Source organism: Eurypyga helias, unplaced genomic scaffold, assembly GCF_000690775.1.
Source record: "Eurypyga helias isolate BGI_N326 unplaced genomic scaffold, ASM69077v1 scaffold45419, whole genome shotgun sequence".
NCBI lineage: Eukaryota > Metazoa > Chordata > Aves > Eurypygiformes > Eurypygidae > Eurypyga > Eurypyga helias.
The window spans coordinates 1-13894 of NW_010273609.1; the positions used below are offsets into that span (position 1 = coordinate 1).

The 13894-nt window shown below is 43.0% G+C and overlaps 1 protein-coding gene across 1 annotated transcript; it reads right to left on the reverse strand.

Moving 5' to 3' along the window:
* Positions 1 to 3820: 3820 nt before the first annotated feature.
* On the reverse strand, positions 3821 to 12586 carry COPS3 (COP9 signalosome subunit 3). The gene is made up of 11 exons (XM_010159519.1): positions 12461 to 12586; positions 10797 to 10909; positions 10650 to 10699; positions 9668 to 9760; positions 8785 to 8964; positions 7422 to 7562; positions 6482 to 6655; positions 5527 to 5613; positions 5072 to 5185; positions 4415 to 4495; positions 3821 to 4167 (listed from the first exon to the last, which is right to left on the reverse strand). The coding sequence occupies exons 1-11, from the start codon at positions 12583 to 12585 to the stop codon at positions 4114 to 4116; spliced, it is 1212 nt and encodes a 403-aa protein (XP_010157821.1). The 5' UTR covers position 12586; the 3' UTR covers positions 3821 to 4113.
* Between the last annotated feature and the right edge of the window lie 1308 nt (positions 12587 to 13894).

Below are 13894 nucleotides of genomic sequence, written 5' to 3' on the forward strand. Positions count from 1 at the left end.
GGGCCGGGCCTGCTGAGGGGAAGCGGGGCCGCCGCGCCCGAGCTGGGGCCGCGGGTCAGAGCCCAGGGGCGGAAGGAGCTTCGCAAAAAAAGAAAAAGCTTTGCTTTTCGCTCCCGCAAAGCCCCTTTTGCCCTCCCGTGCCACCCCCAGGGCCTGCTCACCGCCAGGTTAAAGAGAGCAGCAGCACCCAGCATGTGTCTAACTCTTCAAACCAAGTAGAATATAAAAGGCTGCCATGAAGTAGTATTCTCGCCCTCCAGTTACAAACCAGTTGCATCAAGATGTTTACACGGGTAAATCCTGGGTTAGAATGTTGAAGGAACCTCACTTGAGTTGAACAAGCCCGCTCCGGGCTCTGACAAACCCTCTCTCCACTGAAGTACTCCAGGGTATCAAGCTTTATTAAAGGGTTCATCTAGAAAACTACGATGGAAAGACAAATTCCATGTCAACCATTACCCTTTCAGGCTTCAAAACGTCCCCGCCTTTTGCACTGGAGGTGACCCCTAGTTGTAAACAACCGAGTCTAGCGAAAGGTCTCTCTCCCCCAGAGACCAGCACAGATGGGCTGCGGCGTAGTTGTAGTTAAATCCTGAGAAAGAAGGGCGATGGGATACCACAACGGATGCCTCCAGACCCAAGCAGCCACGCGTGGCCCAAACTATGCCTCTGAAGAGAGTGACACTCAGACAGTCAGCGAGATGGATGATCATCGCAACACAGATACGAACAGAAGCGTTCAATCCAAACTCCATCTAACCCTGGGGCCCATCTCTGAGAAGGACCAGTAGTAGCACTTCCCGAGGAAGACACACCGCATGCTCGAAAGGAACTATTCCTACTCGAGAGAAAGTTCAGGAGAGCTCTGAGAAGCCACCGGCAGAGCTTGAACAACCCCTGAGCAGAGGACACTGCCGCACGCAGCAGACAACTAGCAGCCCCGCCAGTCAGTCAGAATCACGTCCTGAGAAGTGACAAGAACAAAAGACACCCCCTCCCTCTGAAAAAAAAAAAAAAGCCAAATACACAAGACCTACTACCTCATTTAAGACAAACTATGAAGAACGACTCGTTTGTTATCTTTATTTTCCAACAGCACATTTAAACAACTTCTCAGGACTAACCTACTCAGCCAGTTTGGCCATGCAGAAAACATTGCCTACGTTATACAGATTGCCCGTGGCAACACATACAACGGGTTGCGGTCGTACCGTGGAATAGAGAAGGGAAGTTGTGTAGGAGGAGGCAACTGGAGTTAGGCAAAAAGCACGTGGGGCAGTGGCAGTGAGCAGAGGTCACAACTGGGGCTCCCCACTGGCACACAAATAGGAGGGGGGGGTGTACACAAACAGCTTCTAACCATTTCCTTTTAGAAACATTGCCTGCTAAGCGTAACTGGAGGCCCCTCCTGTGGCTAAGCAGTGCAGCTGCAAGTCTAAAGCTACCTTCAGAACCGCAGTGCGTAGCTTTGCTAATCAAGACGCACGAAAATAGGAGTTAGGTATCAAAGCACGTGCTCAGTACGTCATCGACACATCTTGCAGCCACGCGCAACGGGAAGAACTAGGTGCAGGACCTCTGAGAGCCTAAGTTCGGAGGAGCACAGCACGCAGCGCTTTTGTATTTGATCAGAAGTCCTTCCCTGCAATAAATAGAAATTAAAACGGGAAAGCTCAGGTGTTCTCAAAGCGTCTCAGTTGACCCGAGCCCAAGCAATTAGTTCCAAGACCTAGAGGTACTTCATTAAAAACCTGACTTAATTTCAGCAGCATCCCGACATGCAGATGCCAGACCGTATGTGTTTATCAAACAGTTACTTAAAAGCCCTTCCCCAAAGCACTCTGGGTGAATGCCTTATCTCTAGTAATTCTACAGGTGGGACCCGACTCTGCATCTGCAGCAGCAACTGGAGTTTGAACAGCGCAGAAAAGGAACCTCAACACTTCATAAAAAGCATTTGCCCTCTTAAAAAAAATCAGATAATAGCGTAATACATCATTTGAAACTACTACACAGACTTTTCTACCATCCTTTGATGTGCAGTATGGATTTATTTTATATGCTTTAGGCAAAAAGAGAAAACGTAGCTGCCATTTGCCAGCTGCATGTGTTAGATTGTTTGTAATTCCGCAGATAAAGCCATCCTGCCGCTCTCGGCAGATCGAGTCCACGCTCACGGACAGGAACCAGCGGTATGAAAGCTCGGCTGCCGCACAGCCGACACTGGCAAGCCATCCACGGTTTTCTTGTGGAGGTGGCAGTTTGGGGCGAGTCATCTGCAGTTCTTCCTGTGACTACCACACATGGTCATAAACGCCCCGACAACCTGGCCTCACGCGTGAGCCCGCAGCGTTAGTGCCCTACTAACTTAACACTCCCGCAGTACCAGAGAGGAAAACTGCGTAAGCACATTCAGCATCAAAATCACTGCAGGGCTAACTAGGAACAAACCCCTTAGAAGGAATTAAAGAGACTTATGACAAGGCTGGTAAGGCAAGGGGGGAAAAACCCACAAGATTTTGCATCAGGGTCAGGTGTAAGAGCTGCCTTCAAAGTCTCTCTGATAGGAAGCACAAGAGCTCAACGGTGAGCTACTAACACTACGGACCTATGCTGTGCCCGCTACTAAACTGCTATTTTATACGTCTAAAACGGTTGTTCACCACCTAGAGACTTCTCTGCCAGAAAGCAAACCGCTGTCACAGAGGCGCTGCTGGAATTAAGACACCAATTTAAGTGAAAAGCCCAGCAGTCACACGCTGGATGCGCAAGCGGAGTATTTTCAACCACAGGTGAGCTCAATACATACAAGCATCACACGGCAAGAGCTGGAAATGCTCAGCTCCCACTTAGGCTCCCAAAAAACAGCTGGCAGGTTAGCAGTAGCAAGCAGCTCCTAGTCAGGCCTTTAAGGAGGAAGCACTGGATGCCAAGCTTCTCGCATTCTGACCCGACGACAGGTTTATTTATGCCTGACAGTAGGAGATTCGCACCGACATGAAGTGTTTCAAAGGAGTTTGTACAGTGAGAATCTTCAGATACACGAGAACTACAGAAAATTGAAGAGCCCACTGAGTTAAAGGGTGAAGCACTTAATGAATCCAACAACAAAGTTTTTATGTTAAAAATAGCGAGTTAAAACCAGACAGCATCCCAGCGTCTTATGTCCAACTAAAATCCTGCACTTGGAGAACTGCATAGAATTCCATTTGTGTTCCACAGTTATTTTCCTTGGAAACAAAGATCTATAGCGTCGCCTTCACTGAAGGCGATTCCCACCACAGAGAAGTCTTTAGCCTGTTGAACACCTCCATGCCGATTATACAGGAACAGAAATTTAAACATCAGTGTAAACAACTTCATACTAGAACCCTCCAGAACACCAAGGCCTGCAAACATCCTTCTGTTTAGGTCTAACAAGTTTGATCTAAGAGCGAATGTTATTAAGAGATATTTTGGATCGGAAAGTTAAAAACACAGACCGCTGTCACGCACGGATTCCCTAGGGTGCCTTCTGCCTTGCACGGGCTCGTTCATACGCTCATCCTTTGGGGAAGAACAGTTCTTATTTCATCGTTTCACAGACGGCAGCCAGCCACACTGGGCATATGCAAATCACAATGTAGAGAATTTAAACTCCGCCCCTCGCCCGCCACCGTACATAAGATAAATCTGCACTCTGAGACAACTTTAAATACAGAATAATGAACCAGTAATTATCTTGTAAGTGAGCCAACACTAGTTTGTATTCTTCCCTGAATAACACTCTTTTTGCAGAAGAGGAAAAAGAAAAAAGGACTGCTACAGAAACACAGCAACATTCAAACCCTTTAAAACAAAAGGTAGATTATTTAATGCATTAACGATGTTAATCTGAAGATAAATAAATCCACAACAGACTTAATTTTCTTTTGAGATTTTCCTTTTTCTTTGCAGAGAATATTTCTGATATTAAACAGTACTGAGAGGGTGTTCTTTTGTTGTCTTAATGTCCAGGTGAAAAGCAAAGCTCAGTTCTCTCTGCTCTCTTCGTGGAACTCCTCAATGCTCTATTCCAGGCGTGATTCTTTCATAAGCTTTTACTTGAAAGCGGAGTGGTGAGCAACATTAATTTCAGGAATAACTGGATGGTTTGGTCCCTGAGTCATCTTCTTGAGAGCCCATACTCTGGAAGAGAGAGAGTTATTTGTTTTCAAAAACAGGTCTGAGGGTTTACCTTTGAGACAAACAGTTCTTTGAAGTTAGCAGGTAGGAAAATGAAGTGCATATGAAAGAACATGCACTTCCTCTTTGGTTTAAAGCATGATGTTTATGCGTATTATTAATAGCATGTAATTAACACCACTAAATACTGACATTCAGTGCAACACATGCTCACTGAACTGAATCTCTTACAAGACATGAAATCCATTACCTTCTGCACAAACTGGGGGTTCACAGTGATCTCTTGATCCATGGCTTTCAGTCGTTCATCAAGCTCTATACATTTCAGCATCTTAAAAATACAGATTGAGTTGATTACTTTGTCCAGCTTGTACATGATCGTCAAGACATTTCATGGCTGTGCCATGCAGAATCAGTAACTTTTGCCATCACAAAAGTCCCACGTCTAAATGTTCTCAGCCCTCACCTCCCAAACAAGTGTCAGACCATTTTTTATTCCCTTATTTTGATCCATGTCTTCCTAACAGTCCTTTCTGAAGCCACTGATAGACCCATGGGGGTCAACCACCTCAACCCACAGGCAGGTTATCATCAGCCACTGGAAGTGGTCCTTGAAGCCTAAAAGTCTAAAAGCAATCTTTCTAATCCATTCAAGGAACTTCATGTCACCAATATCAAGCAGCCTACTGAATCACCTCAAGCTGTGCAAGAGACAACAGGGAACACGCTGACAGCAGCCAACTATCAGTCTAACACTTTAAACACCAGTGCTGTGAAAGAGTCAAGTAACCATTCGTAGCCCCCAGTCTCCACACAGAAGTTACCTACACTGGCTTCTCTCAGCAGCTCTCTACAGACTAAGGGTTCTTCGGTAGGAATTCCAAAAGCAGTTATCTTAAAGATTTACCTCCTGATCAATGTTATGAAGCATAGCTGGATTGTTATATTTTTCAGGATTATCATGGAAACAGACCATACCATCTTTCTGATTAATACTCGCAAAGATTTCACCATCTTCTATCTGAAACGACAGAGTGTTTAATGTGAGGTATTAAGGGCAGAATTTCAGGTAATGACAACACACAGACTCCTCGTGGAATCATCTTTAACTTGTTTGCTTTTTATTTCCTAGCAGCTTCCCAAAGACAAACGATGCCTGCCTGATCTTAGGTGAAGGAATGCCTTTTAAAATCTTCTAAGAACAGTCTAAGCGCCACAGCAGCCTGACAGCATTTCCTTCAGCTTAAAAAGAACCATCCTTCAGCCACTCGGAAGACGCGCTGCCAATCCAAACACTTACAGGGTCTAACGCGTCGGATCAGTTTTTAAATCAGGACAGTTTAACCAAGTCACAAGTCTTACCATGTGGAGGACGTATTTTTCTGCTTCTTGGGGCCCCGACAACTGCACTCGACTTGCCATGTCTTGTAATGACAGTGTTAAAAACGTCTGAAATTTAGAAAGCACCCAACCATTAAAACTGGATGTTGGTAACTTCCCCTATCAATCCTTCATGGCCTATGCAATCTTATTTTTGAAGTCGGATGGGAAGAAACAAGCGGAACACGTAGTTATTACTTACAGAGGCACAAGAGTGGAGTCAGTTGTTCCTTCAAAGCCATTAACTTAGTTACATGTATGCAGACCAAATTCAGGGAACCATTACTCCATTTCTGCAATTCCTTTTTACCCCACACACAGCCCTGACCACATCCAAGCTCTTCCCTCACCTTTTTACATAAGGTGACTGTCCACCCCTTGAATTTCCTTCAAGAGCTGCGTCTATCACGCTCCTTCTGAGGTTAGTTCTACTACAACAAATAGCATGTGAGCTTGCCAAAAAAAGAGCTTTCCCCGATCATCTTTATGGATTATCTGACCTCGCAGCTGAAGGAGCACATCACTCCATTGCTTCTGGTTTTCCTTTTACTTCAGACACTTCCAAAATCTGTCCTAGTCACTCACTCTTCTCTAATGAAGTAGCCTGTAAAGTTCAGTTTTCCTATTTTTCGAACAGAGATGAAGGTCATTGGGCAGCAGCGCTCGCAACTTCTTTGATTACATATGAAAATCTCATGGGCAAACCCCTCTGATAGACACTGAACCACCTTTTAAATAATGCAAAAGTAGCCAACCCGATTGGCTTTCCATAGAGCATTCTGGTCTCATTTGTTTCAGAGACATAAACCTCCATTTTCATAATTTCTCCCTGGCATTACAACATTATCATTTTGCTCTGAATTGAACACATTTCAGAGATCCACTCCGAGAACAACTCATCACAATTTCTCAGCAAAACAAAACCTCTCCATCTTACCTTGGTTAGCCTCTGAATATTCTTTTTGTAGAGAGATGACAAGCATTGCTTAACCAGACCCATATTGTTATCCCTTGTGAACGTTTCACTGTGTTTGTTCACCAGATTTCGAAGCTCCGAGGGTTTATTGGTTGAATAAACTTGCGCTAATTCATGGTAAGCATTGCTAAGGGGCTGCAATTAGAAAAATGAGAACCCTTCTTAAAGAACACTGTCTTCAACCAGCCTCACCCAATCTATTCGCTATTTCAACAGTTGTTTGAGTTTGTTTATTAGTATCTGAGTTAGAAGGTGATTTTTGGAACTCAAACTCTGGTCACAAATCAACAAACTCAGCGTTAAATAAGAACTAACTCACTTTCAAAAGCAAGTTATTTACGGAGGATCAGAACTCTCTTGCTAGCATTTTTGTCTTCCACCTTCCAACTCCTAATCAGAATGCTTCCAGACTCCAAACCTGCAGCTTTTTCAGAAGCTCTTATTCTTTATAAGGCTGGAGTTTTGGAATAAGCTATTCAGCGTTTCGCACTTCAACCTGATGAAGTTACAGGCTGAGTGGTTTCACAAGGACACGGCATACTGAAAGCCGAGTGAAATCGGGGTCTTGTTAGAGTTCTACTGTAAAATGCTATGAAGGGAACTGCAGTATCAGTGAAGAGAATATTGGTAAGTACTATTCAACCCTAAAGCTCTTCCAAATTTAAGTTTAAAAACCTGTATCTCCAATATGAACAACACAGTTTTTTTGTAACAGACAAGTTGCCAGACAATCTTTAGCTCCTGCACAGCAGAAAGGCAGCAGGAGGTTGTACTCCGGCACGTTGTGCAGGATTTGCCACAACCTGAAATGTTAAAGCAGTACCACGAAACGAGGGTAGGCAAAATCATTTACAAATTCAGATTTGTTGTTCTATTATTTAGCTGTATTCACAAGACTTACCTTAATGAATCTACCAACTATCTGGGAAGTGTATTTTGGTAGCTGCTGAACTTTACCAAGTAGTATCAAAGAAACTAAAATATACTTTTTATACGATTCCAACATAATATGACTGACTGCCATGGCTGGAGTAGTTATTGCCTAAGCAAGAAAGAGAAACGGAATAGAAATTTAGTGTACTTACTGGTAGATCCTGGTAGCTACTGCATTAACAAAACCCGAGTTTAAAGCTGCACGCAGAAAGGATACATGACATGAAATTCACCTTTGAGCATCAAGGCTTAACTAACTTCTGTCAAAATCAATTATCCAAAAACGTCCTAAAAAGTGAACTCGAGACAAGCTACGCCAAACACATCATGTTACAGCGATGCCTACCTTAAAATAACCCTGCTATGATCAAATCAAAGCTTCTTTACTTGGTGTGTCGATAAGGCTGTACAAGAAAACACCTCTAGCTACGTGTTACCAGTTCCTGCACAACCCGGATTTACACAGATCCTTACAGAGGCTTTATAAAGCTATTCCATCATCAGATCTCACATTTAAGTAAAAATGAGGTCTGCAGAACAGGGAAAAGGAATCTTCGTTTACTGCGATACTGCTCCCTACTCAAGAGCTCGCCCTTGTTTACAGAAAAGAAAAACGCTGCACCAGTTGGTTTTGCACATTTGACAGCATTTTCCCCACGCATACATGAAGATTTCCCCATTTTGCGATCTTCTCTTCTTTCACAGAGAAAATAAAAGCAGCGAATATCCTAATAATCTTGAAGTGTAACTCGCCTCAGCACAGGTCTCAGCAACACCCCGGAACTCTCCCAGAACACGCAGCTGTGAATGTCAGCCTGTAAGCCGCTTCGCTGCGAGCGCTAATAAGCAGGCGTTTGAAAAATATTTATAGTGAGATAAATTTAACATCAACCTTTCAGTTGCGTAGTTTTATGGTGCAACAGCTCCTTGGCTGTAAGAGTCCTTCTTAAAGGAAAACACCTCTAAAGACACTTTGCTGGTTACTACACTTTGTACACTGAAGGGCAATAAGCAGGCCAAACCTTCCATAAGCGCGCGGAGAGCGAACACTAACCCAATCAGGTTTTAGGTATTCCTATGACAAACACAAGTGCTACAGCAAAACCTGTGTGAGTGATGAACAGCAGTAGAGATCTGTTAGTAGAACTCTACCCCTAAGCTTAAGAATGAAAATAAACGGAGACCGCTTGTACTTTTTATTAGTTTCACGGCTTTTATTGCTACCCTTGGTGGCAATTCAAAGACGATACGCTCTCTCAGCGCTACTACACGTGCTACTTTTGCCTGTCAATTGATCACACTTTTAGACTTACCATTTTATTTAAAGTTACCTGTTCATAAAAGTAGAGTGCTCTTTCAAAGTTCTTTAGCCCAGTGTATATCATCCCACCATAGTAGTAGTAACATAAAAAGTGCTTCGCATCATATGCCCCATTCTCTTTACAAATATCCATCATGTCCACATCTAGATACGGGAGGGCAGGTTTAAAGCATTTTGCTAACAAACAGAGCTACAAGAAAATAAATCAAGTTTTCATAAATTAGCCATTTCCATTCAAATTTCCACGAGGAAGAAGTTGAAACTAAATTCATCTAGTACTACTTAATAAATCTCACTCCTCCAGGAGTGAAAAAACAGCGCACGTCAACAGTGCTGTAACACAGATTATTTATAGTATTTGGAAAACCCTTAACACAGACTGTGAACTGTTATAAATTATCTGAATCCTAAAGAAATTAGACTGACAAAGCTGCTGGAAACTCCAGGCCTTCCAGACTACCGCTCTGGCAGCGCTGAATACTGCACTGAACATTCCTGTCCAACCCTAAATCCCAGGAGTCAAGAATAAGACAGAAGCGCAAATCCAGGCCAAACACACTCAGACAAACGTCTTTTGTCAAATGTGAGCAAACAGTATCTGGCTATTACACTTCAACCGCCTAAAACAAGCCGTGCGTTACTTGGAGCCCAGAGAGAAGGGATGGCAAAGCACTTTCAGAAGCCATTAACAAACCCAAAGATCTGGGGACATGCACTGAACATTTAAAATTAATAGAAGGGGATTTTATTTCAGTATATCATATTGCTTATTACTGGGAAAAAAGAGTTAGAAGCCATTTTTACATTGCAATATGTGAACATGTATTTCCTCAAAGGGTTATATGTATTTTATAAGCTTTTACTCTCATAGAGAGCCCTTGTGCACCCCTTACCTGGCAGAGATCTGCATGTATTGAGGTCAGCTGGTTTGTGTTCATCTGCATCTTGTCTATGGCTTGTCTGAGAATGCTAATTCCTCGCAGGGGCTGTCAGAAATTACATCTCTTTCAGATAATGTCTCATAGATGGCAGCACATTGGATCTTATGTTGACACTTACAAATGAAAAATAACACTAATTGACAGGTTCCATTAAGTAATAGTTAATGTGAGGTTCCCTTTTTGTAGGATAGTGCAGTCTCTCAGAAAATAAAATTAACCTTGGCTATACAACTTCTTCTGATAACTAGAGTCATCGATTCTGCTCCCCAAAGCCAACCTCATCAGGAACACAGTAATCTAGCGGTAAGAAAACCTTTCTTGACTCCACAACACCACCTAAACTCCCAGCACGTAACAAAGGCAAGGCTCTCTCTTCGCTCCACTTAGACCACACTTATCTCTAGTTCTATTTCAGGCTAGATTCCACTAAAATGACCTAAAAAGTCAGTATCTTAGCAACCAAAACATTGGTCAAATAGTTAATTGAGTTTCCTTTACATTTTAAGGCATTTTGTTAAGAACATCATGTAACACCGGTGAGAGCAACACTCAAACTAGTTATTACTGACTCACCAGCGCTAATAATTTTTGCAGCTTTCACCCTCCTCACGCACACATCATCTGAGGAACATTCTTGCTACTAGAGATTTCCTAGGTTGTGTGAGAGAGCAGATCTTTAGCTGAATCTTCCCCCCAAAAAATTATCTTTGTTACATTTTCCTTACAGAAATCTTCAAATCTAGGTTTAAGTTCACCACCTCTCAGTAAACTTAACAAGCAAGGAGCTGCATAAAAGTACTTAATGTGAAGTTAGTGGCAAATCTTTTTGAGGTAAGAAACTGGTAACGTCCCCTGTAAGAGCTTGGATATGTAGGTAGCTTATTTATATGTTAATAATAATATATAACATCATTATTAGAGGGTATTCGCTCACCTGTTTTCTCTCCACAAGGGCATTTGTTAACTGGTGGCACAGGCCAGCAACTAAATACAGTAACAAACAAACAAAACAACACAGTGAAAAATAAGTAATACCAAACTATCCAAAAATAGACAAAGTCTGAAAATAAACCTAACTTACAAGTGTCTGTTGCATATCTAATGTGTTCCCCGTTACAAGTGCTGATAAAAAGCTGCACCTGTGAGAATAACGTTTCGAAGTCAGGGATGCTGGGCATAGAAAACTTCACAAACCTAAAATAAACAAACAAACAGGTTTAGCACTTAACATTTGGAAATTAATAAAAAAAGCTTCATCTTCCCCACTAAGTCTCTGCAGATGCACGTAGATGCTTGCAAACAAATCCCAAGTGTTTCTGACAGATGGCGTGCGATTTCCCCAGGAGGTGCACAACAGCTGAACACACGCTTTGCACGCACACCCCCCAGTCCCAGTCTAGTGCAAACTGCAATTTACAACAAACCGTGGCAAACAAAGATCATTCTAGCTGCTCCGAGAGTTACAGTCCTAACAGACACGCTGCCTAACGAAGATGGATGTTATTACTCTGCCGCACAACTTCTCTGGACGCTGCCCATCCTGCAGACATCTCCTGCTGGAAGGTGCTCTCTCAACTATTAAATAATTAGACTTGTATCTCTCAACAGGAGCTCGTGCTCTTCCTTTCCAGTTCCTCTCCAGCACCCCATAGCCTGTAGGCTACACGCAGACACACTGCTGCCTCCAAGATGAGCTGCGATTGCACTCAGGTGAGTGCAATGAAAACTCTAGCTGTACAGCCTACAAGTGTCCCAAAATGTACAGAAAAAGCTCTGTTTAACACTGTTTAAACTCTGTTTAACCCAACCCTGCCCGTACTTCAGTAATAGGATCACGAATTGTCCTTCCCCGCAAGGCTTATGACCACCAGGTTTTCTGCTGCCACCCTTTTTCCTGTCCCTTCACTGAGTCTTATCCCACCAGTGCAGGAGTTTCTCCTGCCACAGTTTCAGCCAGAACGTTCCCACACTCCACTGAGACCGTCTCTTCAAACACCACAGTTCACACACTGATTTCTTTTAAGCCTTTATCTTCCTTCCTCCACCTACTTTAATGACTGGTTTTGTATACCCCATGATACGATTCCCCGCTAATGCACTACCTGCGCCCTGCTTTTTGTAAATCACATAATGCATTCTCATGACACGCAGGTGAATCGTAATGTTAAAGTGCATTATCTCCACATATCTCCAGTTTGAGCTTCGGAGCCAAATATCCTTACCTCACCTCAGCATCATCCAGGCAATTCAAGTATTACTCTTAAACTACAGACAGCAGCAAGAGCCTCAGTGCTGTCTAGAGACAGACACCCAAGACCTAGGATAAGAATCCATGGAAAAGCAAAAGTGCCTTGCTTCACGCTGGCAGTTCAGCACACTAATGCCCTGCCCATCAAGTTTTAAAGGCTAGCTTTATATCTTTTTGCTGAACACGTGCAGAATAATACTTATAAAGGGAGAAACAAGAGAAACAGATACAACCTTAAGGAAAACAAAGGCCCTGACAATACCATTTGACAGCAACTGCATTTACAAGCTCCAGAGGGTTTTTTTTCTTTTGAAAATACATATTTGCCTTGGTATTTTTATTAATAAAATGTGCACCACTGAAGGAAACTAAGCACCATTCTATGAAGTGCAGACTGAAAGCATTTATGTCCAAAAGACAAACCTTGGGTTGACAATTGAGCGTGCTTCCACAAGTTTTAATACTACGGTATTTAGTTAAAAGACAGCAACACTTACAAGACAGCAAGAACGCCTAACGAGTGTTCCTGCACATCCAGGGCACCAAGCACTGTATCCAGATGGGAAAGATTTTTTGCTAGCAGCTCTCCGCTTTTATTGATCAGTTCACAAAGCTGGGTCATTTGCCCTGAAATACAAAACATCGTTGTCAAACTCTAATTAAGCACACTCACGCATTCCCATACTTCATTACACCGTGCTGCCCCATATAAGCTGAAGAAAAAGTAATACCACGCAGAGAATTCCCTTTTCTGTAACAGGCATTAGTTTTCAACATGGAAGGTACCCGCAGTACGGTTTTTGTAAGGTGACAGCTAAGCCTCTGGCCTTTGGGTCTGCAAGGGGAACCCTCAGAACACAAACATAGCATGAAAAGGGGCATCAGCTCGCCTCATCAGACGCAGGGCTTCAGGGCCTCGTGTCCACACCAGCCACAACCTAAGCCAAGTCTCCAAAACCTTGGCCTGTTTTGGAGTCAAAACTGTGACGCAAAATTTCGTCTCACGTGGATACGTTTACCTCCGCTTGTGTCATCTAGATGTTACAAGGGGAAACCAAACCAAAACAGTAGCAAAACCAGTTTCCTCCACCTTCTAAAAAATCCCAATACCAGAGGTTGTTCCTTGCTGCTTCTTGAGTGCCTTATCCACTTCTCAGGTCTGCTCCTGAGCATTTTTTTGAAGCAGACACAAAAATTACAACCAAGTATCAGCAACAAGAGGATTTAAAAATCCGTTCTTAGATTTACTTCGTATAACTAGAACTACAATGTTATTCTACTCCCTGTGAGCTATGAACACAGCATGAAAGGTAACTACTTTGAATTATGAAGGTATGGTAAAAGCCCAAAAAACCTTGCAAATAAAGCAGACCGATTATAGAATCATAGAATCACTTGGGTTGGAAGGAACCTTAAAGATTCCAACCCCCCTGCCATGGGCAGGGACACCTTCCACTAGACCAGGTTGCTCCAAGCCTCACCCAGTCTGGCCTTGGACATTCCCAGGGATGGGGCATCCACAGCTTCTCTGGGCAACCTGTCCCAGTGCCTCCCCACCCTCTGCAGGAAGAATTTCTTCCTGATGTCCCATCTAAACCTTCCCACTTCCAGTTTAAATCCATCACCCCTCGTCCTGTCACTACAGGCCCCTGTAAGAAGTCCGTTCCCCCTCTCCAGCTTCCTTGTAGGCCCCAATTATCATTAATCAATGGTAATCATTAATTATAATTAACTGCTTTCAAAGTCTTCCCCACACAATTACTTGAATTAAAAGTACACATTTCTGAAGCAGAGTATTGTTTCAAAGTTCAACCCTTGCTGACTAAAGAGAAAAGCAGCAGAGGTTCTCTCACACTTATACAAATCTTCGTAAAATAAGGAATATTGGCTCTATCCAGAGATGAACACTATTCTCAACTCTCTGGCCTTTC